Source organism: Barbus barbus, assembly GCF_936440315.1.
Source record: "Barbus barbus genome assembly, chromosome: 49".
Taxonomy (NCBI): Eukaryota; Metazoa; Chordata; class Actinopteri; order Cypriniformes; family Cyprinidae; genus Barbus; species Barbus barbus.
The window spans coordinates 12600548-12627557 of record NC_136727.1 but is presented as its reverse complement, the minus strand read 5'-3'; the positions used below and the strand labels follow the sequence as shown (position 1 = coordinate 12627557).

At 37.7% G+C, this 27010-nt stretch overlaps 1 protein-coding gene across 2 annotated transcripts in view; it reads left to right on the top strand.

The window, feature by feature from the left end:
- Positions 1 to 9265: 9265 nt before the first annotated feature.
- The window catches only part of LOC306867821 (transducin-like enhancer protein 4), a 52695-nt gene continuing 34950 nt past the window's right edge, over positions 9266 to 27010 (top strand). The window contains exons 1-3 of one of the 2 annotated variants that reach the window (XM_079413715.1): positions 9266 to 9469; positions 20539 to 20636; positions 22077 to 22140. In XM_079413715.1, the coding sequence (XP_079269841.1) occupies positions 9446 to 9469; positions 20539 to 20636; positions 22077 to 22140 (186 nt within the window). In that variant the 5' untranslated portion in view covers positions 9266 to 9445. The remainder of the gene's footprint in view (positions 9470 to 20538; positions 20637 to 22076; positions 22141 to 27010) is intronic. The other variant, XM_079413714.1, reaches the window with a different exon arrangement.

Genomic DNA, 27010 nt, shown 5'->3' with positions numbered 1-27010 from the left:
ATAAAATGTGTAGAGGAGTCAAAACAGTGCCAGGAATTCCTCCGTTGCACACTGAGATCTGCTGTAAGGAGATGGCGGTTCCAACGTCTATACCGAGCAGTAATGGGCAACATGGCTCTTATGTTTTTGGTTCATTTAGATGGCTTTGGTCCATGTTGCGTTCATACTTCAGCTGAACTGCATTAGAGTTTGTTTGGAAATAAGCTGAAACCACACCTTTTCAGGTCTTGTTTTGTGCGCAGTTGAAATGTCACTTGTTTAAATAAACCACACTGACTTAGCAATTGCACCAGAGTTTGTTTTAATCAAACTAAACTTGTCAAGTGTGAACATGCCCTTACTGTCTTTATGGAACACAAAAGATAATATTTTGCAGAATGTTAAGTGTTCTTTTTCATATATGAAAACAAATGAAGACTCTCTGTCATGCCCCAATATGTCTTAAAGCTGCAGTCTGTAACTTGTTTTGTTTAAAATTTACAAAATTTATGTAATAATCAGTACACCATGAATCCATTTTCCAAGCCGTGTTTTTGGCTTGTCCTGAATCACTACGGTACATCTATAATAAGTGTTTATATTCTGACTATTTTAGACTGGTTCCGGTAGGTACTGCTCCGGAGTAACCTGGTACCTGCGTGATTCAACAAAGACATAAACAGAGAGAAGTAGCTCCGGCTACAATATTCTTCTGCAAGACGCACGCAGTTCTGTTTATTATCCGCTAGAGCACCAATAGTTACGGACTGCAGCTTTAAATAATTTATTACATGTCTCCCAAAGTAATATGATAAATACAATATATTATTCATTCTATCTATTTTCTAAATGCATATTATAGTTCTTATTGTGAAAAATTGTCTCTGTAAATTCTGTCATTTATTAATCATTACCGTTACTTATTACCGTTCCAAACACGTAAAATACAGATATTTAAAATAAAAACATTTTTGATGAATTCCTAGAGCTTTCTGACCCTACATAGACAGCAACACAGCTACAATGTTCAAGGCCCAGAAAGGTAGTAAGAACATGGTTAAAATATGCGTTGTGGTGCTCTCGTAAACACGTTGAAGACTGACATGGAAGAGAAGAAATTGTGGAACCAAGTCGTTATTTCTGTTTTTTTCTTTGCACACAAAAAGTATTTTTATAGGTTCATCAAATTTTGAGTGAACAATCCATTTAAACTCTGTTCCTGTTCAAGCTTGCATTCTTCTGTCTCCACTTTTCATAGCAACACCCACATCTCAAAATCCAATCAACAGCCGATGCATAGAACCAAGTCCTGCCCTACAATTTTTCCTTTCGACAAACTGTTTCACTCGCATATACATCACAATATCAAAGAAAAGATCTGTCTCTACTTCCATTTCATCATGACTTTAAAGGTGCCATGTGTGATTTTTATTTGACTGTACTAAAGCATAAAAATACGTTTGCAGATACGTTACGTTCACATACTTGTTTCTCCAAAAAACAATGCTATAGCCAGTTATTCTACTTTGAAATGTGTTTCCATGTCGGAAAGTCTGTTTTTGCTTTGATCAGTGTGATTCCACCCGACTGCTGATTTACCCAATAGGATTTCAACACGCCGGGTTGCCAGTTGGTGGAAAACACAGTGTACTGCAACATAGAAGCCAGCAAATGAACTGGGTCAGAGAGATTCTACCCAACCTAAAAAGCTTCCGCATCTATCTAAAAGCCGTACGACTAGAGGCATATTAAAACACGGAAATCTCATCAGCTTACAGTGTAGGACTTGTCTGTTATGAGTTGTGCTCGTTCCTGTTGCATGTCCTCAATCTGGCAACCTGCATGAGTCAACAGCTCATGCAGGTTGAGTACAACTGCTAGCTGTCAATATTACATACTGCAGTGCACATTACTGTTTGCTCAAATTCTTCATACTTAACAAAAAAAACCCTCTTAACTCTGAAAGTTCACGATTGCGTACTTTCAAATATGGCACATGTAAAAGTGTCAATATGCAAAAATGTCAATGATGTGAATTGCAATAAGAACCAACAACAAAAGGGAAAAAGAAAGGAAAGGACATGTGGCAACCCATACTCGGAATTTGTGCTCTGCATTTAACCCATCGAAGTGCACACACACAGCAGTGAGTAGTGAACAAACACACACTGTGAACACACACACACTGTGAACACACACCTGGAGCCTGGGGAGCAGTTGGGGGTTTGGTGCCTCAGTTGTGGTATTGAGGGTGGAAGAGAGCACTCCCCCCACCTACAATCCCTGCCAGACCTGGGACTCCAACCCGTGACCTTTGGGTTACAACTCCAGCTCTCTATCCATTAGGCCACAACTGTCCCGTGGCAATTTGACATTTACTTCAAAACTGTGGCACCTCTGTCACCATTTGTATTTGAAACCTAAAAATGCAACTTACAATGAGTTGTTTTTGTAAAATGAGTAGCCGTACCTTGATTTTGTTATACTTATAGACATGATATAAACCTAAAATTCCACCAAATCTACAGAAATCTAACCAAATCGATTTCCAAAAATATTCATCCACATTGTAGGCTTCCCACAGTGATTTTTAAATGATTTGTTTTTACCCTCCCTGAAATTTCATAAATCTCCTTTAATGTTTATAGCCTTTATAAATATATCTGTAAAAATATAACACATTTTTCACTTTCTCACAATTCCAGGCTGGATCTCAGAGGGGATCATGGGAAGGTAAAACATGCCCTAAATAAAAGTCTGGAGCTGCTTCTCGCCGCATTGACCCACTAATGGAAAAAATTAGGGTTATGAATTCTGAGGCCATGAGGGCTAGATACATCTGCTACAATTTTAGGATGTAACTGATTATGTTCAAATCCTGGAGGAGAGTGAATGTTGGAGCAAAGCGACTGAGACTGCAAGCGTTAGTTAAAACGACCTTTTGTTTTACTGTGGTGCGTTACTGGGGTACGTGCTGTTATTGCAGACCGAATTTTGAATCTGGATTGTTTGTGGTTGTGTCTGCAACTTGTGTGTGCTGCCTTTGTTTGCTTCATGCTGTGTCGTGTCCTCAGACTGAAACATGTGGCTATAATAAATCACATAAATCCTCTTCTCTGCCTGTTAATTCACTTCCTCTACTTCCTCTATGAGTTTAAGCCGAGCTGTTTTTTAGGCCATTTAAACCACAAAATTCCCTCTGGATTCTCAAAACACAGTATCTGGAATTTTTCAGTGTTTACTCGTACTGTCTGGCCCTCAGGCGGAGCGCATACACTTTCTCTCTTCATCTGTCTTTCCTCTCTCTCATTCTGTTGATTATTTCACGAACCCTGTTTTCTTTCACACTGAAAAAAATTATATTATTTTTAAGGTACGTGGTTGCAATCAATCTATTTTAGCTACATTTAAATAATCAAATTTAATGGTCTAACTTTCAGCAAAATAAATTGATTGCAACCACTTACCTTAAAAAAAAAAGAGTAAATTCAATGTATCATTTTTCTCATGCATGAGCTCTTGCACATACATAATGCACCAGAGCAAGCCAAAAAGAAAGAGAGATGAGAAATTGGAAAGAGATTGAGTGTCTCTTTACACCTTCATTCAGCAACAGTGTGTGTTTGGTCACGTGAAATTAAAATGGACCCTATTTACTTTTATTAATAAATGTTCCTAGTCATATTGAGTATTGTAAAGAATAAATGTTTTCTTTCTTCAAAATGAAATGAAAACTTGCTGTGCCTTTAAACAACTTTCCTTTTCTGATGATGTCACCTAGGCCACACAGGCCATTGATTTATGTTAATTAGCCAGATGCTGTATGATAGATTTTGCCTAATGTTGTAAGTACTGTCAAATCCATTGAGATGACATTGAGACATTGAGTTTGCGGTCCAATCAATTTTCCATTTGATAAACTCCCACCATTTTTTTCCCCTCATTAAATATTCTTTTTTTTTATTTGTATATATATCATATTAAGGAGCTAAATGGGTCGTGAATGTCATTTTATGTTGACTTTAATACATATTAATACATATTGATGTCCGTTCACTATCATTTGTAGTCTCCAACATGATAGAATATGCAAATATGTCTCACAATGTCAAAATCTCCTACTCAGATCCATCACACTTTAGGACAGCAAAAGATCAGTTGTAATTTATGCCGCCCATCCTCTACTTCCTGTAACAGCAAGGTTATGCAGCAGCAAGTGGAGATCACTACATGTAGTGCATTTTAGTTCTCCTGGGAAGTTTGTATTTACAAATTGGAAAGTCGTAATTACAATATCAGATGCATTCAAATCAAGTGAATCGTTATATATTCTATCACAACTGTACACTACTAATTGCAAATGCAAACTACAGACTTTACAGCCATTGTCTCTGAAATGTTTTTAGACTGCCACGCCACCAACTCGGAAAATCTGGGGCTCCAAGAAAGTGTTTCCCACTAGAAGCCTGATTATGACATTGTGGTGGTGTTGCGAACCTGTTGCGAAATCTACACCCTGCAAAATTTCCTGATCACATGGATTGCTATAGAGGCTTATTTCTGCACCACAACAAAAAATATCAAAAGATAATAGCAACTTTAGAAGTTGAATAAGTTTTCATAGATTCCTTTTAAAAAATTCCTGTGAAAATTCGCCAAACAACAGAAAATGATTGTGCCGATTTATTAGCACACCCTCATATTTGCTAAAGATCTGTCTGTGTGAATTACAGATCTTTATCCAAAAATGCTGCTTTGAGTGATATAACAAAGAGTGTGAAACATAAAGCAAAGCAGCATTTTTGGATAAAGATCTGTAGTTCGTGACACGCTTACAGGCAGATGACTGAGGAAAGTCTGTGTCGGGTTTGATAGTGCGAGACGCCTCTTCCAATTCGAGCTGCCACAACAGGTGAAGCCTGACGTTAATTACTGGAGAGATGGGAGGCCCGGCCACACTGATGCGCTCGCTAGCAATCGGAGCTTAGTTCAGTTAAAGAATAGACCACATCTATCAGTGCAATCAATACTCACTGACAAAGGTAGTCTCTCTTTTCTTTCATTGTGTGCATGCGTTTGCTTGGTAGGCTAGCGTACACTTGTCTGCACACATCACACTATAAAAATGCCATTTAATAATATGAAAATGTCTTTGTGTGCGTACATATGTGTGTGCATTATTAATACTATATGTATTTTTATTTATAGATATAAGATATTTTGAAGAATCTATCCTAGGTAACCAAATGGTTGACAGTGCCCATTGACTTCCACAGTATTTTTCCATACTGTGGAATTCAACAGCTACCGTCAACAGTTTGGTCACCCACATTCTTCAAAATATCTTCATTTGTGTTCAACATAAGAAATAAATTTATACAAGTTTAAAACAACTTGAGGGTGAATAAATTATAACTAAATTATAATTTTTGGGTGAATTAGCCATTTAAATATTTAAATACATATTATCATATTTAATATGTAATATTAAAATTAAAGTTAAAAAAATATTGTTTGGGGGAAATGTAGATGAACTGGCATAAAATCTGAAAAATCGATATTATGTTCAACAAGGCAACACATGCACTCCTACAATTGTAAATATTTTTAAATAGATGTAATTTAACAATAATATAATTTAATATTAATGACTAAATGTTGTTTTTAATTATTTTAAATAATCATGATTAGTACTGCAGGTAGTTGGTATATTGTGATTATTAATTATAGACCTATATACCGTTATAATAATAATAATAATAATTCATTACATTTATATAGCGCTTTTCTGCTTTTCAAAGCGCTCTACATTGTGAGGGGTGGTGTCTCCTCGTCCACCACCAGTGTGCAGCATCCACCTGGATGATGCGACGGCAGCCATAGTGCGCCAGAACACCCACCACACACCAGCTTACTGGTGGAGAGGAGACAGAGTGATGAAGCCAATCAGTGTAAGGGGATGATTAGGAGGCCATGATGGTCAGAGACCAATGGGGAAATTTGGTTATGATCAGTGGTCAGTTATGATCTGTAAAGTATGCAGTCACCAAAATGCCTTATGTAATGCCTGAAACATTGATAGTGTTTTTTTTCACAGTGAATTTCTTTTGACAATATGTGGCCAAACTATCTAGCTGAACTAAAAAAGGCCTATGGTACCATAGTAAAGATGAAATGGTAATAACTCCCTTTGTGTTCCACAGAAGAAAAAGTCATACAGGTTTGGAACAGCATGACAGAACAATGATGATAGAATTTTCATGATTAATAAGCAAGCTGCTCATTAATTTACAAGGTTATCATAGAGCCACTGTGACTCACCAAATAAAGAGAATGTTTATTTGTTATTTCGCTTAATTGTTCAAGGCAGTCAACACTAGGTGATACACGTTGCTCATTTGTCATTAGCATTCATAGGTGATCGTTTATGCGGCGTGATTGGCAGCTGGAGGCGGGAGCGGCGGGGGTGCGGAATAATTGGAACTTCAATGCCCACAATCCCTATAGACTGCACCCCGCCCTCCTCACAGGCCGCAGCCAATCAACGGCCGCGAACGCCGCGATTGGACCGTTGCATCCTTTGATGCCAAGGGCCAACGTGGGACATGAACGGTTTGATTGGGTGGAACGGAAAAGTAGCCATAAGCCAATCGGAAGAGCGCTGGAGAGTGCCCGACATGCCGCCAAGTTTTAAGGTGGTCTAGAGAAAGGTGAGGGGTCTTATTTATCTCGTGTAATTTGCTCTTTTGATATTTAAATATCGTATTTTATATATAAAACACGCATAAGTAAGTAGAGCAAATCAAATTAAACGGGTCCAGTGATATTTCTGTCCTTATTTATGTTGTTTTCCCGGTTATATTAAGGTAAACATAAAGCGCTTCAGGACACTCGCTAAACTTTGTTCAGTGGACTCAACATCTTTTAGAAGTTTCTACTAAAACTATTCATTAAATGTTTATTGGGTACAGTGCATAAGTGTTTTTATTAGGAGTTATTGACATGAGTTTTCTCCATTGGTGCTGATTCGGATCAAATGTGAATGTGAATCGAGTGCTGAACTTGATTGATTGCTGTGATATGTACTATTATATGTTTATTGATAGACAGATAATATGTCAAAATGTTAGAATAACTTTAACTGAAGTGTAAACGCAGCTATTGTTATACATGAATATCCAGTTCATTTTCCCCTGATTTTCCTATTATCTTATTTCAGCTCTTGTGTCGAACCTGTTGACCCCTTACCTGGACACCATTATGCAGAAGCCCAACCAGTTCAGGGCAGATTATTGTCTCGTCGGTCTGTTTGTACTCACCCAGCTTCATCACGTATCAGTAAGAGGTTGAAGGAAGAAAGTCGTGTGAATAATTACCTGTCTAATCCACGCAATTAGATAACGGCGATTAGGACAATCCCTGACCGGAGAGGTATCCCAGACAGAGGGATGACTGACAAGGGACGCCTCTGAGATCACGCTAATATGACGGAGGAGAACAAGAGAATGATGAAGAGATGAGGACGATACTGATAGAGATGACTGGGTTATTAAAATGACTGAAATTTCAGACACACAAACAAGCGACGTGAACATGCTCTGGATAAATCAAGGTTGTAAGTGTTGCAATCACAACTAAATTTGCCAGTTTATTTCTCAAAGGGCAGATAAATGCTTGTCTGTCAGAGGCGAACGTGCAAATATGGGGTTGGACACACATGGTGCGTTCACGGAATTGCTGGCAAATTGAATCATTCCTCATCTCTCTCGCTCTCTCTCTTTTTTCTACATCCCTTATTTTCTGATTTGTTTCTCCCCTGAGGCAAATTTAATTGCTCTGAGGTTGCTCTTTCAAAGCTCAGGAGACTTATTTGTGATTTCGGTTATGCTTCATCGAAGTATGAATTTTGTCTCTGATATTTCTTCCAAAATTCCTTAGGAATTGAGACAAATGAGACAACTGTTGACATGCAGTAAGTAAAGTAAATAACAAGTAAACGATTCTTTAAATATAAAGAATTTTCAAATAAATATATAATTTATAATATTATATTTTTTAGTATATATAGATATATTGTATATATGTGTGTGCAATATATATATATGTATAGAGAGAGGATATATATTTCTAATAATATAATTTTATATAACATTTATGTGTAATAGATGTGTATTATAATATAATATTGCATTACAGTGTATATATGTCATATTTTGTATCATTTTAAACTATAATAATTTAATGTATAATCAAGATTATATTCTCTAATATAATGTAGGTATTATGACTCAGATAATTAGGTCTTTGAAAAATTTGATGAGAAATATTTGAGTGTGTATTAAAAGATCTGAGCACAGTTTGAGATATTTGTAGCAATAGCCAACAATACATTGAATGGGTCAAAATGATCGATTTTCCTTTTATGCCAAAAATCTTTAAGTAAGTAAAGATCATGTTCCATGAAGATATTTTGTACTTTTCCTACCTATCCTAACAAACCATACATCAATGGAAAGCTTATATATTCAGTTTTCAATCTCAATTTAAAAAAATTGACCCTTATGACTGGTTTTGTGGTCCAGGGTCACATTTGGTGAGATCTGATCTAGAAAAGACACATCAGAGATTACTGTGGTAAGAGGGGTATTTTTATTTCAGTCAAAAAAATATAAGCAAATGTCTCAGTTTGCCCTCTAAGAAAGATATCTAATGTGTTTTTACCCTATAGGTCTGTATGTTGATGTGAAACTATCGGCCATTCAATGCAACGACAACAAGAAATCATGCATCATTGGTTGTACGCAAGTATTGGTGTCTATTTCTAAATACTCCTCTATCTATCTCACCCAGTCCACCTTAAGTGCAGCTTGAGCAGGCTGTCGTGTTTGTGTTGAAGCCAACAGGCACAATATATTACAGTCTAGGGCTCACTGCTGAAAAGCCTGCTGGATCTTCCAGTGACCTGCTGTTCTTTCCTGCTTTCCTGTGTGTGTTTTTTTTTTCTTCCTCTCTAGATTTAGATTAAAAACATAGCCTGTTCCTCCTTCTCCTTGCCTTTTATACCTCAGTAAAGAAGCCCTGTAGTTTTGAGGTACTGTTACAAGCTTGGAAGACTCGAAACGTGTTTGTTTTTGTAGCTTGTTGGGGACATTTGCAGAAGGACAAGACTGGGGACAGCTGGACGTGATTCTTCAGAATTCCCTGCTCCTCTGGCTCTCCTGATCTGTCGGACTGATTGCCGGACAGTAACGGAGTGGGACATCAGGGGGAAATCCAGTTCAAGTGTGAGTGTGAGGGTATCTGTTTTTTGGAAGACCCCCTCGTCGGATGCACTGACAGCCTTCTGTGGCTCGGAAAGAACAGAACCGGGTTCCCGAGCTCGATCTGGGGCTCTGCCCCCTGGTGGAGGGGGGACGCAGGAGTACGGAGGGTCAGCGCACCGATAAGCAGCATCCCTCCAGTGACCATGTACCCGCAGGGTAGACACCCGGTAAGTGCTACGCTCTCTCGTTCTCCCACATCCTTGACAAATGTGACAGATGAAGCGATTGGGTGTAAGAGAGAGATGTCTCTTCAGACTTTCAGTTGCACGTACGCATATTCATCTTCACCCAGGTGTCCTCAAGAGCCAGTTGACAGAAAGTTGTGTGGGAGGAATCAAACACAATGTGTGTCTGGATTAGTTTGTGTAATAAACCTTTCTCAACGCCCCCTCTAATAGATGGCAGTGCTTTTGGGTAAATCTAGAGTGGTTTATATATGTGGGTGGGGTTGGATAGGGCTCACTGTGGGAAGTTTGTTATCTGTGACCCGTCTTTGGTTTATTGATGTTCCTAGAATCTGAAGAATCTACTGTACAATGCAGCCTGTTTTAAGTGTGGCTCGGCGTACAAGCCTAAACGTGTCATATACGACAACGCAAGGCATCAGATGTGTTCATGAATGAATGAAAGGTCGCTTGAGACTGATTGCCCCATTGTAAGGGTGAATTTCACAAAAACTGTCAAGAATGATCCAGAATGAGACATCTCACCTTAAAATGGGAAGAAAAAAATTAGGGAAATAGATTTGGCATAAAGTACGTTATTATGGACAGTTTTATGCATTTTTCTATGATATTTGTTTTTTTCTCCTTATGGTTTTCATGTGAATTTTTTTCCTTCATTTTTAGATTAAGATTTAAAAAGTGCATTTATCCTTCTCCCCCACCTTTTAAGACCTCAGCAAAGAGGCCATCGGATATCTTTATTAAGGAAAGAAAGGTTCTTTAATACAGTTTATATGAGATTCACCCTTACAATCATTAAATGTCCAGAATGTGTCATATTTCCCAATAAAATCAAGTTTTAAAAAATTAAATAAAATAAGAAAATAGGTTTTGCATAAGGAAAATTTTAGGACCATTTTTGAGTCAGCTGATTTTATTATTATTATTATTATTTATTTATTTATTTTAGAAACTAAGATACAAGCATAGACTTTGGCTAATTTTTGCATAAAAAAACAAACATTTTAGGACAGTTTTTGCATGAGAAAATTATATATATATTTTTTTTTCTTTCAATATGGTGATGAATTATGACATTCCTTAAGTAAAGAGTCACCCGTAAGTGCATAACTGTTCATAAATTCTTTTTATACAGATTATTTTTTTAACTAATATTCGTATTCCTGTAACATTCTTTAAACAAATATACAATCATGTCCTGAGCTTCCCAGCCAGAGTGATCGAATGTAATTTATAACGATACAATGAACAAACTCCAAAGGACTTGTGAAATCTGCAGCCAGGTTTTATTTTTACCCTCATGGCCTGTGAAACATGACCTGCACCAGTGAAAAGGTGTGAGAAAGGTCTCTGAATGTAACCAAGCATAAACATTGCATTTTGTGCTCACACCTTTTCTTGTTCTGTAACTTTTAAAGAAATCTCCTTGTTCGTGAGAATTCTGTTCTCAGAAAACACAGATCCACACATGGTTAGAACAGCTTTTTTATTAGCGGAACTCGTTAACCCAAGCATCACTGTTACTTTTGCTCATACTTCATCTTAAAAACTAAACCTCTTTATTTGCATCTATGGTTCCACAAAGAACCTTCAACATTCATAGAAAAGTTAGTTATAGTCGAAAAATGTTCTAAAAAAATAATCACTGCAAAACCCCCCTTTATTTGGAACCTATAAAACACACTTAGAATTCCTTAGCAATCACATAGCACCCCCCTGGAAACACCCTTAGTATTGCATTTTCTTCAAGCAATGTAAATCTCAATGTCTCTCAAAGTCTCAGCATGCTTCAGGCAATGTTTTACCAATCAGATTGTCCCATCAGTACGGTAGTTTAGTTTGACAATTCAACATCATCCAGTGCAAATCAGAGGTAGCCTGTCGGTGTGAAACGAGTGTGTCGGAGTCTACAATACCTGCCTATCGAAAGGGTTAAGGCCTGATTTGCAAGGCAAACTGCATCGGGAGGACTGGTAATTGGTTCCACTGGATTTTTGTGGTTAGGGTTATCTGAAGCAGGGGGATTGGAAGGTGGAATGAGAGAAGGGTTACAGCGCTCCATGCTTCTGAGCCAAAAACAATAACAATAAAAAAAGCTGGGCAGGGAAAGCTCAAAATCTCCTGCAGCCACACCTTCGGTTTCCGACTGTTACAGAACACAAACTTCCAAGGTTGATCAAATGCACTTAACACATTGTTTTTTAAACCTGAAGATGGAGAGTCTATATGGTAATGCCGGCGTTCAGTTAACGTTTAAGAATGAGAAGTCCACAGATGTCATGTGTGAGGTGTGAGAAATGTGAACTCTCTCTGTTGGACATGACGAGCAGTTTGAGAACCTGATACAAATAAGAGGCGGTAATATGAGTGTGTGAGGCATTGGTGTGTTTGCTACTATCGCTAATAGTACCTTTGTTTGCACTGTGTGGATTTATGGGTGTTTTGTAGGCAGGTGCTGGTGTGTGTTGTGCCAGGATGTGAATATTTATATGGATACTGAGCTCATGGTCTAATGATGAAGATGGCATATAGAGAAAATCATGTTCAATGTAGCTGTATTTAGAGGTATACATTAAAATATGTCACATTTTAAATGATTTTTGCTTGTGGTGTTGACAGGCAAGTTACTTGAATGCTGGAAAATTGTGTTAAATGTAGTTTAAGGGTTTTTCATTACTGCCTTATTTCTTATTACTAGGGACGGTAATTGTGAGGAATGTATTTTGATTCCTTATTATCATTACTTTTCCATTAGCAGTTCCTTTAGTAGGCACTTTTGAGGGAAAAAAAATATTTAGAAGAAATAAGTTCTTACTGCATTTACTGCCCTCAAGAGTTTTCAACAGAATGTAATAACTCATATATATTCATAAGACATATGTTCCATTTCATATTTATTGAATTCTTGCTAAAATGTGTTTATCTTGACCTTTTTACGACTTGACGTGGCAACGTAACGTTTGTTTTGACGTGATGAAAGCACTTCAGTAATTGAGTCAGAATAAGTAACTGCTGTTTATTAAAAGAAATGGCTCAGAAGATTCACTAATTTGGGAATCGGACTACACCTATCATACTGTATATTTTTGATTTACGGAAAAGAATCACTGCGTAAGATTCATTGTTTAGGAATCAGAATAAAACAAGGCGCTCTTTATGCTAATTTAGTTTCACTAAAAAGAATTGCAAGCACTTGTTTTGGAATCAGACTACACTGCTTGCCCTGCATGTTTTTACTACGAATCAACCTAAATTCAGATTCATATGTTTGGAAATTGCACTCTTAAAAATAAAGGTGATTCACGATGCCATAGAAGAACCTTTAACATCTGGTTCTTTGTGACGAAAGACAGGTCTTCAGATTATAAAAAGGTAAGAAAAAGATGGTTCTTTAAAGAACCTTTGGCTGAATGGTTCTTTGTGGAACCAAAAAATGGTTCTTATATGGCATTGGTATGAAGAACCTTTTAAGCACCTTTATTTTTAAGAGTGTGGAGTAGATTTACTAAAACGAACCAGCTCATAAGAGTCATTTCTTAAAAAATTGGGAAGCAATAAAACATTTTCAACATTTTAATTCACTTAAAAGAGCCAGTTTGTTAGAGTCATGCATTTGGGAATTGGACTACACTGGTTATACTAAATGCTTTTGATTTACTAAAAATAATCATTTTGTTTGATTTATGACTTATTTGATTAAGAATCAGACTACATGGGTCACACATTTTGTATTATAATTCCTGGCTCATGATATTTATTGTTTGAGAATTTATCTGTACTAGTCACAATGTGTTTGATTCACTAGAAAAATCCATCAATTGGGAATAAATGCATGTTTCTTGACATAGCTAAAAGTCATGAAAATCATTCCATTCTGGTACTAAAAATGAGTCCCACTTTCAAACCCTTGATCATAGATGATTATAACTGCTTTGATTATTAATTAATGGCAAAGACTTGATTCTCTGTTATTTTTTTATACAAAGCATGAATTGTACCATATTCATACATGTTTTTTAGTGTGTTATTGCGTGTATGTGTGTCTGAGAGTGAATGCCAGCTTTCTGTTGCACTGATGTGGTGGCCAAATGAAAATCATAGCCAAATTTCTGGCCACAAAATTCACATATGCTCTTTTAATGAGCTGATAGTTTGAGCTGGTGTGTTCTCCTTTGCTCATTTTTACTTATAGCCGTATTGTTTTAATAAATCTTTTTATTCTGGCCACATTTGGATGTTAAACCTGGTTGCAGGTTTCATATCTTCACACTGTTTTATTATCACTCTTTCGTGTTGGTTGGAAACACATGAGGACCTTCTTTCTTTCTTCCTTTAGGCTGGAACAATTGCTGATTTACTCTGTAAAGCATAAAAGCTGTTTTCTCTGCCTGCCAATCCACGGTTCCTAATCCAGTATTGGACGGCGATGGCTTTTGCTCGGCCTCACAAAGCGAGCTACTCCAGAGCCACATTGTCAGTAAGTCGCCAAGATAGTCTGAGCATCCACCCGCTGTCCCAGCATTCAGTGCAGTTTAAGATTGGGTAAAAGCCTCAGAAATGATTGGCAAAAGTTCAAGGTGTACCTGCTAAACTCAAGCACCTCAAAACGGTTGTATCTTAGAAGTTTGTGGAGACAAGGTCTTGCAGGACTGGGCAGGAAGGAAAGCTGGGTTTTTAGAGAGCGAGATCACACTCACACATTCGCCCAGATCCCCCTGAGATCACACTGACACTTCTCTTCCTCCCACTCTCTGGTGATCCTCGTCTATTTGTGCGCCTTTTTGCACTAAATATTTCACCAGCGGATGATTATTTCATGGATGTCTCTATCCCAGCCTGTCTGCGAGGATGCGAGCGGAAAACAGCTCCGCAGATGTCTCGGAAGCAAATGGCGCTCCTCTTTCGACGTGTTTCTCTCTCTCCTGCTTCAAGCCGATTTAAGTCACTGTGTCCAAAATAGCAACTCCAGCAGTGATATATGAGATGATCAGAGTGGGCGATTGGGAGAGATTTCATTTCCCAGCATTGTTATGGGATCTGCTCGTCTCTCTCTCCCCCATTGACCTCCCTCAGAAGATAATCTCCAGTAATTCTAGGCTAGCCTGCTGCAGCTCATCTAAATTGTGATTGACTAGCCGCTGTCCCACATGGCTCGCTGTCTGCCTCATCCCCCTCCGTCCAGATTAACTGGATCAGTTTTGGATTTCAGGATTCCCCCTCCTTCTGTCTGACACACACTGTTGTGTCTAAACAGACGCTCTTACCCAGGTTTCCTCCTTGTTTATTTGCATGTGTGAGTTTTGCACACATGTTTGTACTGTATGTCACAGAGCGCTTCGTTTTAACGCAGTCTAAACAAATATTTTTTTCTAAACTCATCTAAAGCAATAAAAGATGCTTTATCTCTTGATTATATAAAATTACTTTTGCTTATACTTAACATTAACATTAGCCTTGTTTCCATTACCCTGCAAATTGAAATTGCGAATTGAAAATGCAAATTGAAAATAGACTCAATGTAAATACATCAATGTTTTTTCAGGCAATTCGAAAAAAGAATATTTCACAAAACTGCAATGGAAACAGTTTTTCCGCATTTACAGGTCACTTGACATACATAAGTCACATGATCGTTCTTTAATGTACTATAACCTCCAAGAAATACTTTGTAGGTGGCCGCTCTCAAGTATAAATGGCTTTCCTTGCCATTAATGCTCGGATAACCCCTTATTTACACTGTAAACATCTGCGGCACATTACGGCTCCGACATGACCACCAGAGATGATCGTGGCCACTCTAGTTAATGCTTGTGTTTATACTAACCACGCTGTGGCACGTCCCAGAAGTGGCTCTCCACACTGCTTCGCAAAAAAAAAAAAAAAAAACACACTTACTGTACGTTTCCTTTGATTAAAAATAATGGCTAGTGCAGTGGCTGCAATATATGCAAACCTACCAACATCACTATGACTTATCGTGTCAAAATGATTTTAGTCGCATAACATTGGTTAATGGAAACAATTTTGCGCAAATCTGTAATGGAAACCCGGCTATTCTTCAAAATCCATCCTGCACCTTTTGTGCTGCAGACATGAATGATACCTCAAATTTTACAGCTTGCTGAAGCTTCTAAACTGCACAGTAACACCGTAGAGATAGTAGTCAACAGCCTGTTAACCACCCAGAACACCCTATCAGCCACATAACAACATCCAAGTGACTGCATAGCAACACCCTGGCAACCTCCCACAACATCCCAGCAATAGCATAGCAAATTTCTGGCAACCCCTCACAACATCTGAGCAACTGCATAGCGATAGCAATTTACACCCTGGTAACCACTCAGAACACCCTATCAACTTTATAACAACATTCTAGCAACTGCATAGCAACGCCCTGGCAACCAGTCAGTAAGGGTTGCAAAGGGTCAGAAAATTCCAGAATTTTGGGAAATTTTCCAGGATTCTTTGGAAAATTTACCAAATTTTTTTGTCTCTTTAAATCAATGCCATGGTAACCACTTGGAACACCCTATTAAATGCATAGCAACATCCTAGCAATTGCATAGCAAGGCCCTGGCAACCACTCACAACATTTGAACAACTGCATAGCAATACCCTGGTAACCAGCCAAAACATTCTAGTAATTGCATACCAAGATTTTAACTGTACAGCAACACCCTGGCAACCACATAGCAATGCCCTAGCAACCATCCACAACACTCTGGCTACACGTTAGCAGGATTTGCACTGAAAACTGCACATTTCTTTAGAAAATGAAAATCTAATGTTAAAGTTTGCGTTTCTAAACACACAAATGCTAGAAATGCATTGCTGAAACATATTACAAAGACTGTGAACTATGTAGTACTTAATTGTGGATTTAGACTGTTAAACAGTTTTTTCACCATTATTGTGTTCAGGATTTGTTTTGGGCGGGGCTAAAATCGTGTCTCGCAGTTACTTTAGTTAGTTACTACAGCCTACAGTTTGCTAGCTAGCTATGCCTACGTCATGTAAATTAAGCTGCTAGAGGTAGCATCCATTTAGGTTGTAGAAGTATTTGACAGCTGAGAGAGACGGCAGCGTTCCTGTGAGTGGGTGTGGTTTCATCGCTGCCAGCGGACACGCCCCCTTCATTTGAAAGCAGAAAATATAGTTTTTTTTTGCTATATTTTGATACCTTATTTTATTTACTTCGTGTTTTATCATTCAAATTTGGCTGGATGGTTACTAACACATTTTTCTGTGGTGTGACAAACTAAGATGAACACACATTTATTATTGCTTTACATGGACTTTAATCATGGAATTGTTCTGTGGCTACACAATATTTTGATGAGATCTTTCCTGGTTGCATATTTTTGTCATGTAAATGTACCATGATGCTGTAAGTTCTGGCCCTATGTGGTGTGTGTTGCTTTCAGGACAGTTACTGTACACACACACACGTGTTTGAATGAATGAGGGTCAGTAGGGACATGATGACTGCCCCCCTCTATCCATACACAAACACAGCGGTGTGTGTACTGAACTCATCATTTCAGCTGTGCGCCTGCAGCTTAATTACTCGAAAACTCACTGAGTGTCTGACCTCCACCGTTAGCCTAATTGAAATTTAATTGAATTTCGCTTGTCTAGACTAATTAAGCTCCTACTGAAACCGCTGATCTTCAGCCGCTCGCCGGACACCAAGTTTCAGAGAGAAAACTAGAAGCCCGGAGGAGCGCGGGACAAAGGCGGCCATTTTAGGAAGCAGCTGACAGAATGGGAAATGTGTTTAAAAATAGCAAAGGAAAGGACTTGGGTCTTAATGAGGAGGAGAGGTAGATATGAATACAGTTGGATCAGATTAGAGCACGCAGGCTCATAGATGGGCCCATGTGAATGCATGTTGGGGGAAATATGTGGGTATGGTAAAATGCATCAACAGAATTGAAAGATCCACTCTCTTGTTTCAATAATCTCTTTGATTGATTCATTACTTGTATATTCAAAATTGTATACTATACTACTTTTGAATAAAAACAATGTTCTATGTTGTATGAATGTGTGTAATTTACGGCAAATTTGGATGTCCTACATCTGACATTTCTTTAGCTACGTTTTCATCCAAACGTGAAGCAAATCTTTTCAAAGTTCACTTTTTTTTAAAAAAAGCAGATGCGAATTAGGTGTGTTTCCATCAGGTTGTTTGAGCAGTGGTATTGGTAACTAAATAAAAATACAAAATAATTAAAGAAAAAAGATGGAAAGACACCATCAGCGGAAACAGTTGATTAGTCACTTGAGTTTAATGTTCGCTACGCCAGAATTTATTTGGCAAATGCATTTCCATTTTCCATTATTCTCATTAACTCTTTTCTGCAAACCACCAAAACGAGTGTAAAAACTTCTTTGCGACTGATTTTTATAATTTTTTTTAATTCAGCATTTAGATCTCTCATTTTTAATGTGATACTTAAAAATGCATATTAAAACGGTGATGGAAACAACAGCTACTGTCATGTGACTCTCTTAGCCATTTGCGACTCCTCTTCTACAGCCTCATGGGATAGTGAAATGTCCAATGGATGCGCACTTCTGAATCTCATCAATAATAGTAGTTCATCAGGGTACTTTTTGTTTACTTTCACATACATTTCACTATAGATAGTAGAGCAGTAGGCATATTCAGACACAGGGCCAGTATGCTTTAGATCAGGGGTCGGCAAGTAAGTTTGGCATCGGGCCCAGAAAAAATTCATCACTAGATGGCGGGCCAGCACATAGTCAAAAGATAATTTAAGATATGAATTAATGAAAAATGCACTGTTACTCTGTGTAAACTCCTGCGACAGTCATTAACAAAAAGCCACACTGATCTCATTCCACAGCATCTGAAATGTTGTTATGGTCGTTCTGAAATGCCTGAGCAAAGTCTGTCATCAAAGTATTTCTGTATAATTGTCTTACACGACTGTTCCCAAACATCAGCATTCACCTCCGAAAGCAATGACAGCATTTTTTGTGTTTCGTCTGCTCGCTCTGAGGTGCAATACATTTTTCATATATGAAAATTAATCAGTAGCTTATCCTAGTTTTCTATAGGCTATTTAGTGCCAGTTTACCAGGAAGTGACGATTTTGTTCCCTTTGACTCGTTGGACGGAAACGGTGCTCGTTCACAAATATTTCATGCGATATTCCAATTATGCGCATAAGTTAAATTCGCAACTTTGGGTGGAAACCCGGCTACTGATTTCAGAAACACTGCTCTGCGTCGGAAGTATTTCAGAATGTTTGAAATGTCACAGTTCTATGCCCGTTTCCGCCACTGAATAATAAAAAAAGGTTATTGTGACTTTTTATCTCACAATTCAGACTTTTTTTTCACAGAATTGTGAGATAAACTCGCAACTGTGAGATATAAACTCGCAACTGCACATTATAAAGTCAGAGTTGCGAGTTAAAGTCCAGTTTTGAGGGGGAAAAAAGACTGATATGTTCTCAGAATTGCGAGTTTATATCTCAGAATTATGACTTTTTAACTCGCAATTGCGAGTTTATATCACGCAAAAGTCAGCTGTCAGCTGAAAATATTCAGAAGGAACAAATAAATTCTTTGAGGAGAACTATAACTTCCTGCTCATGTCCACTGCAGTCATAGCCTTCACATTCTTTCTGATTTGAGTGATCCTTTTCTATCTAGCTAGCTAAATATGTTTAACGTGAATTCTTGCTAAATATGCAGTTATATTACGGGTTGTTGGCATGAATTGTACTCGTGGTGGAGCGTTCTTGGAGCGAGTGAAAACCACGACACTCCGACTTTTAAAAAATCCGCTCCTCGCTCCATTCAAAATCACACCGTTCCACTCCGCTCACATACTCTTGATTGTGAGTAACTGTTGCTGTCATGACAGATCTATTTCAGAACCAGCCGCTATCAAAATAATCTGGCTACGGGCGCAGGCCAGATATTATTGCTGGCGGGCCACCTGTTGCCGACCACTGCTTTAGATTCACTTAAAAGAACCAGCTCTGAAGAGTCATGAGTTCAGGTTAATTATTGTTTTGTTTTGTTTAGTTTACACTAAATTACAGACATACTAGTTGCACTGTATGGTTGATTCACTAAAAAGAACTAGCCCAGAAGAGTCATTCTTTCAGGCAATTAGACTACAGTACACTGGTCAGACAGTTTGTTTTTGATTCGATATAAGGAGCTGGCTCAAAAGATTCATCGGACTACAATGGTTGAGCTGTATGATTCATGATCAGTTAGTTTCTTATAATTCATTTTAGTGAACTTTCTACATTACCATTACAGTTTGTGGTTTACCAAGGAAATGCTTGTTCTGTAATTATTAATAAAGTAGAACTCAATGTGATGGGAATGTATTGAAGTTTTGGAATGACTTAAATTTAATTTTGAACTTCTGGTACAGTTTCCATGTAATACTCATAGCTGCTTATTTAAGTTTAATGATTCATTCTTGAGATTGGGAAGCGCATTTGTGTCTACTTAGACTTAGGGTTAAATCTTGTGAGAGCGTTTTGCAGAACGAGGGTTACCATGACCCCGTAGTGCTGCTATCAAATTTTCACTCCTTCCACCAAAAATGCATGTAGTGTTTGTAGTTAGGCCAAGGTCAAAGATAATGCGGTCAGAGCACTTTTTCAATTTTATTTCAATGAGTCACTTTTGGTACATTAATTAAAAAATTAAATAATGGGGCAGTCGTGGCCTAATGGATAGAGAGTTGGACTTGTAACCCAAAGGTCGTGGGTTCGAGTCTCAGGTCCGGCAGGGATTGTAGGTGGGGAGTGAATAACCAACACTCTCTCCATGCTCAATACCACGACAGAGGTGAGACCCTTGAGCAAGGCACTGAACCCTCAACTGCTCCCCAGGTGCAGCAGCATTGGCTGCCCACTGCTCCGGGTGTGTGTTCACTACTGTGTGTACACTCGGATGGGTTAAATGCAGAGCACAAATTCCGAGTATGGGTCCAATCTTCCAGCACAGAGCGATTAATAAGCCATCTCTTTCTCTCTCTCTCTCCTCAGGTACCTCTGCAGCCTGGACAGTCATTCAAGTTCACGGTGCTGGAGACTCTGGACCGCATTAAAGAGGAGTTCCAGTTCCTTCAGGCTCAGTACCACAGGTCAGATCATATGAGCTGATTTACTCCCAGTATGTGAAACGCATTTGATTATTTATGAATCTCTTCCTAGGCTAATAACCGGCTGGATGTGTATTGAATTAATGGCACTGTATTATACAGCACACTATACAGCAGTGGGGCATCAACATTTTCATGCTATCCATGGAAATCTGCATTCAGAATTAGTGAGAACTGACTAAAAGTGGTAATGCTGGTAGCATAATCATTTTTCAGTGTAGCTTTTTCATTAACCATTTTTTATTTTCCCTACAAGTGGCAGTTTTAATATCATGTTGTTTGCATGTGTAACTTTACAGCTGAGCGAACTGAAACAACAATCAAATAAGATCTGCTGAACTGTCCTGTTATGCTGTTAATAGCATTGGAGAAGTTTAATTCATTTAAGTGATAGGGTTTGTGTTGGTTCCTTTAACTGAATCAATTTTTGCTGATTCCATTAAGTGAATCAGTTTGTTACGATTCCTTTGCTAGAATTGGTTTGGGTTAAGGCTAGAAGTCATACGTATGGCGCTACTGGGCATGCGCACATCAATACAGCGTAATTTTTGTCACACTGTACAACAATAATTACACTTTTTTCAGTATTGTAAGGGGTAGGTTTAGGTTTGGGGTATGTGTATGTGTAGACTTTAATAAAACACAATCTAATAGGTAGAAAATTAATTTCATTGTTCATTTCCGGTCAGAGCTGTATCCTTTCTAGCCACAACCATTGGTTTGTTCTGATTCATTTAAGTGAATTCATTCATTCTTGTTCATTTAAGTGAATTGGACCATTTTGATTTATTTAAATGAATTGATTAATTCTTATTCATTTGAATTAATTGGTTTGTTTTAAGTGAACTAGATTATTTAGATTCTTTACATTTAATTTATTCATTCTTATGCATTGAAATGTATCAGTTTGTTCTGATTCATTTAAGCAAGCCCAATCATTTTGATTCTTTTAAGTAAATCAGATTATTTTCATTTCATTAAGTGAATTCGTTTATTCTGATTCCTTTAAGCGAGTTCAATCATTCTGATACTTTTAAGTAAATCAGATTGTTTTGATTTCTTTAAGTGAATTCGTTTATTCTGATTCATTACATTTAATTTATTCATTCTCATTCACTGAAGTGTATAAGTTTGTTCTGATTCATTACATTTAATTTATTCATTCTCATTCACTGAAGTGTATAAGTTTGTTCTGATTCATTTAAGTGAGTTGGATCATTCTGATTCATGTAAGTATATCAAATTGTTTTCATTCAGTAAATCGGTTTGTTCTGATTCATTTTAATTGAACTGATTCAGTTTTATTAATTTAAGGGAATCATACTCGGTTTCTGATACACTGACAAGTCATTAGCATCTTTTGTACAATTGATATTTTTCTACTGTGTTTTTCATTCATATTTTTCTGCTGTGTTTTCACAGTCTCAAACTAGAGTGTGAGAAGTTGGCCAGCGAGAAGACGGAGATGCAGCGCCACTATATCATGGTGAGCTTTTCAACCCTCATAACGTCAGATCTGCCGTACGCTCCAGTAAATACTGCATAAAAGCCTGTCTGTGTTTGAAAAGAGAGATTGCGTTTGATTTCATATTACAGGGTGTTTGGTTAACCTGAGGACACATCAGCAGGTTTACGATAGGGGTTGGGGGAGATGAAAAAGTGAGAGGGAGAAGGAAGGGCGATATGCGAGAGGAGGATGGAATGATGAGAGAAAAGAGATGGAAAGAGAAAAACAAAGATCACAAGCACAGACATGAAAATAATGAGAGGGAACAAGGATTCAGTGCTTGCAGAAAGCAGATAACCTAGAAGACTATATTTAGCCTTCGTGCTAGACCTGCCATGTACACTAAGACTTGTTTCAACAGCCTTCCCCTTTATTTTCATGCATTTAGAGTTTACCACATTTCTCTGTCTGCGCTCTTTGACGACTAGACAGGACTGCGTGTTCTTCTGGTCTCTCTTTAGTGAATGATTTATTTGTTGATGGGCATGAAATAGTTTTCAGAGCTCATTTGCGATGGTGCGTTAGCCTCCTAGCTAACAAAAACAACAGAGGCAGTGAATTGGATGATATTCAAGTGTTAAAAGCTTTGTTCGGTGCCGTGGTTCAGTGGTTGGCACACACACTCCTGATATTTTGAGCAATGCTGAAGGTCTTGTCATCTCTTCCTCCGCTATCTATTCAATAAAGCAAATGCCCCCAGGGTTATTTTAAAAACACATTGAGGTTGTGGCCTTATATTAATATGTGGAGCCATGAAGCAGATTCAGAAGAAGCAGATTCATATCCGGCCTTCGACATGTCAAAATCTTTCAAAATCATTCATCAGTCTTTACATAAAATCTTTCTGGTATCTATTCAATAAAACCATAAGCTTACGAAGACATTTAAACAAACAAAAAATGTTTATCCTAATATATAGTGTCCATATGGGAGATTCGGGTTCGGGTCTGGCTTGCAACACACACTGATCCCATTTCATTACTCCATAAAAAAACCCTTTTGCTTCCATTGGGAGGAAAACCTTGTCTTGTAAGCCAGGGGTAAAGGCGTGGTTTTTACAAATTGGGCTGTCCAAATATATATTTGGAAGATCCAAAAATGATTTAATCTGTTTCCAAATCTTTAGAGAGTTATTTATTACTATATTTTCATTATAAAACCTTGACTCAATTTTTACTGGACTATTCAACAAGGCCTCTAAAGATGTCGTCCTACAAGAAGTTCTTTCTAACCAAACCCGTTCTGGTATCTCCACTTTATTCTCTGGAATGTCTCCACCACGAAAGGAACTGTAAATTAGCGGCCCAATAGTAACTTCTGACGGAAGGAAGACTGAATCCTCCTTCTGCTTTGGGCTTACATAGATGTTTTTTAGATATTCTGACTGCTTCGTAATTCCAGATAAAAGAAATAATTATAGACTCTAATTTTGTAAATAATTTCACTGGAATCAGAACTGGAATGGAACAAAATAAATACAAAAATCGAGGAAGGGTTACCATTTTGATTGCATTGATCTTTCCTGCCATAGATATAGGTAAAGTCCTCCAAAATGTTATATTATGTTTTAGCTGATTCACTTTCACATGCCAGTTCGCCTTTAGAAGTGCATCTGCCTTTCTTGTGATTACGATTCCTAAATGTTTAAATGAATTAATGGTATAGAATTTAAAAATGTTTTGTCAGTATCCTCAGTTTATCCTCAGTATTAACTCACTTTTATCCCAATTTATTGTAAAACCTGACAGTTTATTAAGTGATTCTAAAAGCTTCAAAAGAGGTGGAATAGACAATTGTGGCTTTGCTATATATAACAGTACATCATCTGCATATAAAGATATATATTGGGGTCTGTCATTAATTAAAATAAGGGCAATTTCAACATTCTACCTGACATTCTCTGCCAAGGGTTCCATTGCTAGCGTAAATAGGCAGGGGGAGAGAGGACAGCCTTGGCGTGTTCCTCTATATAGTGGGAATGAGGCTGAAAATGTAAAGTTAGTAAGGACCGAAGCTTTTGGATTAGCATACAAAATGTTAATCCACTGAATGAATTTGTTCCCAAATCCAAATCATTAGAGAATGTTTTATAATATTCTGCACTGAACCCATCTGGGCCTGCACATTTATTATTAGGGAGGTTATTAACAACTTCGTTTACCTCATTTAGAGTAATTTCCTTTTCCAACATTTCAAAAGCTTCTTCGCTTATTTGGGGAAGATCAATATTAGATAAGAATTTGTTTATTTCATTTATATCTATATTTCCTTTGGATGTGCATACTTCTTTATAAAAGTCTGCTAAACATTTATTTATCCGTTTTGGATCTGTTATTATTTCCCCACTCTCTGTCTGAATCTTATGAATGGCTCTAGATGCTTGGGACTGTTTAAGATGTCGAGCTAGAAGTTTGTGAGGCTTCTCACCTAATTCAAAATGGCGTTGTTTAAGTTGTTTAGCAATTTTTTTAGCAAGAATAGAATTATATTCACTTCTCAGAGTTACTATTTTCTTTAAAATAGTTGAGCAAAATTGATTTTATAACTTTCCTCTAATTCAGTAATTTGTTAAAATCTTGTTTTATCTTCTGTTTTTTCTGATCTGAAATGAAATTATATCTCCCCTGAAAACAGCTTTCATTGAATCCTATAGTACAGAATCTGACACATTGCCAATATCATTTTCAGACAAAAAGTATCTAAATTTTTCTTTTATGAAATCACAGAATTTAATGTCATTCAGAAGAGAGTTGTCAAATCTCCAATTATACGTTCCTTTTTCCGACTTCAATTTTAGATCCAGTGATAATCTGTGGTCATTAAAAATCCCATGGCACTTCTCGTAAAGAGTAGGGGTGTAACCCCGGTGTCCTGGCCAAATTCCCTCTACTAGCCCTTGTCTATCATGGCCTCCTAATAATCCCCATACACTTGATTGGCTCTATGACTCTCTCTCCTCTCCACCTGTAGCTGGTGTGTGGTGAGCGCACTGGCGCCGTTGTAGTGTGGCTGCAGTCGCATCATCCAAGTGGATGCTGGTTGAGGAGAGATCCCCCCCCACATGATTGTAAAGCGCTTTGGGTGTAATACACAATAAAGCGCTATATAAATGCATCATTCATTCATTCATTTATAATGGGGCATGATCTGATATTAATCTGTTATGATATTGAGTGGACCATTTTTAACAAACTTGAATCTATAATAAAAAGATCAATTCTGAAATAGGACTTATGTACTGATGAGTAAAAAGAATATTCTCGAGCTGATGGGTTTAAACATCGCCATGTTGAAATTTCTGAAATAGTTATGTAAAGTGGCTGCAGATTTATTTTTTGTGGTACAATTAGGCCGTGCATCTTTAACTGGGTCAAAAACACAATTAAAATATCCCCCAATAATCAAGTTACATGAAGCAAAGTCAGGTATTTTGTCTAAAAACCTTTCAAAAAAATTTGAGTCATCATAATTAGGACCAAACAAGTTAACCAATGTAATAGGAACTGAATTTATTTCACCACAAACAATTACATATCTACCATTTGTATCAGATATTGTCTGTTTATGTATAAATGGTACTTGCTTTTTTACAATGACAGCGACTCCCCTTAATTTAGTAGAAAAGTTTGACTGATATACTTGAGCAGCCCATGCAGGATTAAGAAGAGCCTTTGCTGTTTGTTTTATATGAGTCTCTTGTAGAAATATAATTTCAGCATGTCATTTATTAATACGAGTATATACCTTACGTCATTTCACTGGATGGTTCATACCTCTCACATTCCAACTCAGACGCCTTACTGTGCCTTCTCTGTGTGTTTGAGTTACAAACACACAGAGAAGGTGTGTTTGTAACCCCCCCACCCTTTCCTATCAGTCAGATGACTTAACTCCACGTTACTACCGGATCACTCATCACCGATGCAACGTAATCTTCCGTGTTCCCCGAAAAGAAAGAAGAAAACAAAAAACAATCTTCCTCCATTTAAGAAATAACCGGTTTTATGAACCTCCTAATTGTCCATAATGTTCACTGTTATTCCAATAAATAATAATAATTATTAATAATGAATAATTTTTGCATTTTGTCTTTATTTCGGCAAATCGGAATCTCTGCTTCAACACATCCGAGGTCAAATCTGGAAAAATGTGCACCCTTTTTCCTTTGTATTCTAGAGATTTCTCTCTAGCCAGCTTAATGGTTAACTCTTTCGTTTGGTAATGATGTATCCTGATGACAAACGCTCTTGGACGATCATCTCTCGGTCTTCGCTGGGCCCTGTGCGCACGATCAATCTGGATACGTTTAATGAAGTTTTCGGAACCCAGCAGTTTTGGAAGTAATTCCGCTATAAACTCGGTAGGCCTGCCGTTTTCTTCCTTCTCTGCAACTCCTATCAGCCGAATGTTATTGCATCTGGAGCGGGACTCGAGGTCGCTACATTTATCTCTGAGTCTCTTACACTCATCCAGTAGTCCTGCACACTGTTTTTCTACGTTTTCTATGTCAGACGGCTTTCTTGGTTCGTGGTAGCCTCTTCGATCGTCTTCAATTTTTCTGCCATGGTTGTCAGCGTTGATCGTAGGTCAGTCAATGTTTGCGTGAATGTGTCGAATTTTTAGCTAAATGGAGCATTAAGGGCTGTTATGGTGTCCATGATATCTTGAGTGCTAGGAGAAATTGTGCTAGCGTTAGCGCCGATTTGCCTCGGCTCTTCCGTAGCGTTGCTCGAGGCTTTGCCCTGATCGTTGGCCTCTTCATGTAATTTGCCGTCTTTTTTCAAATGTTTTGGCATTGTTGTGGTTTTATTAACTTCTTGACTTCCTTCTTAACAACTTTAAAGGTTAA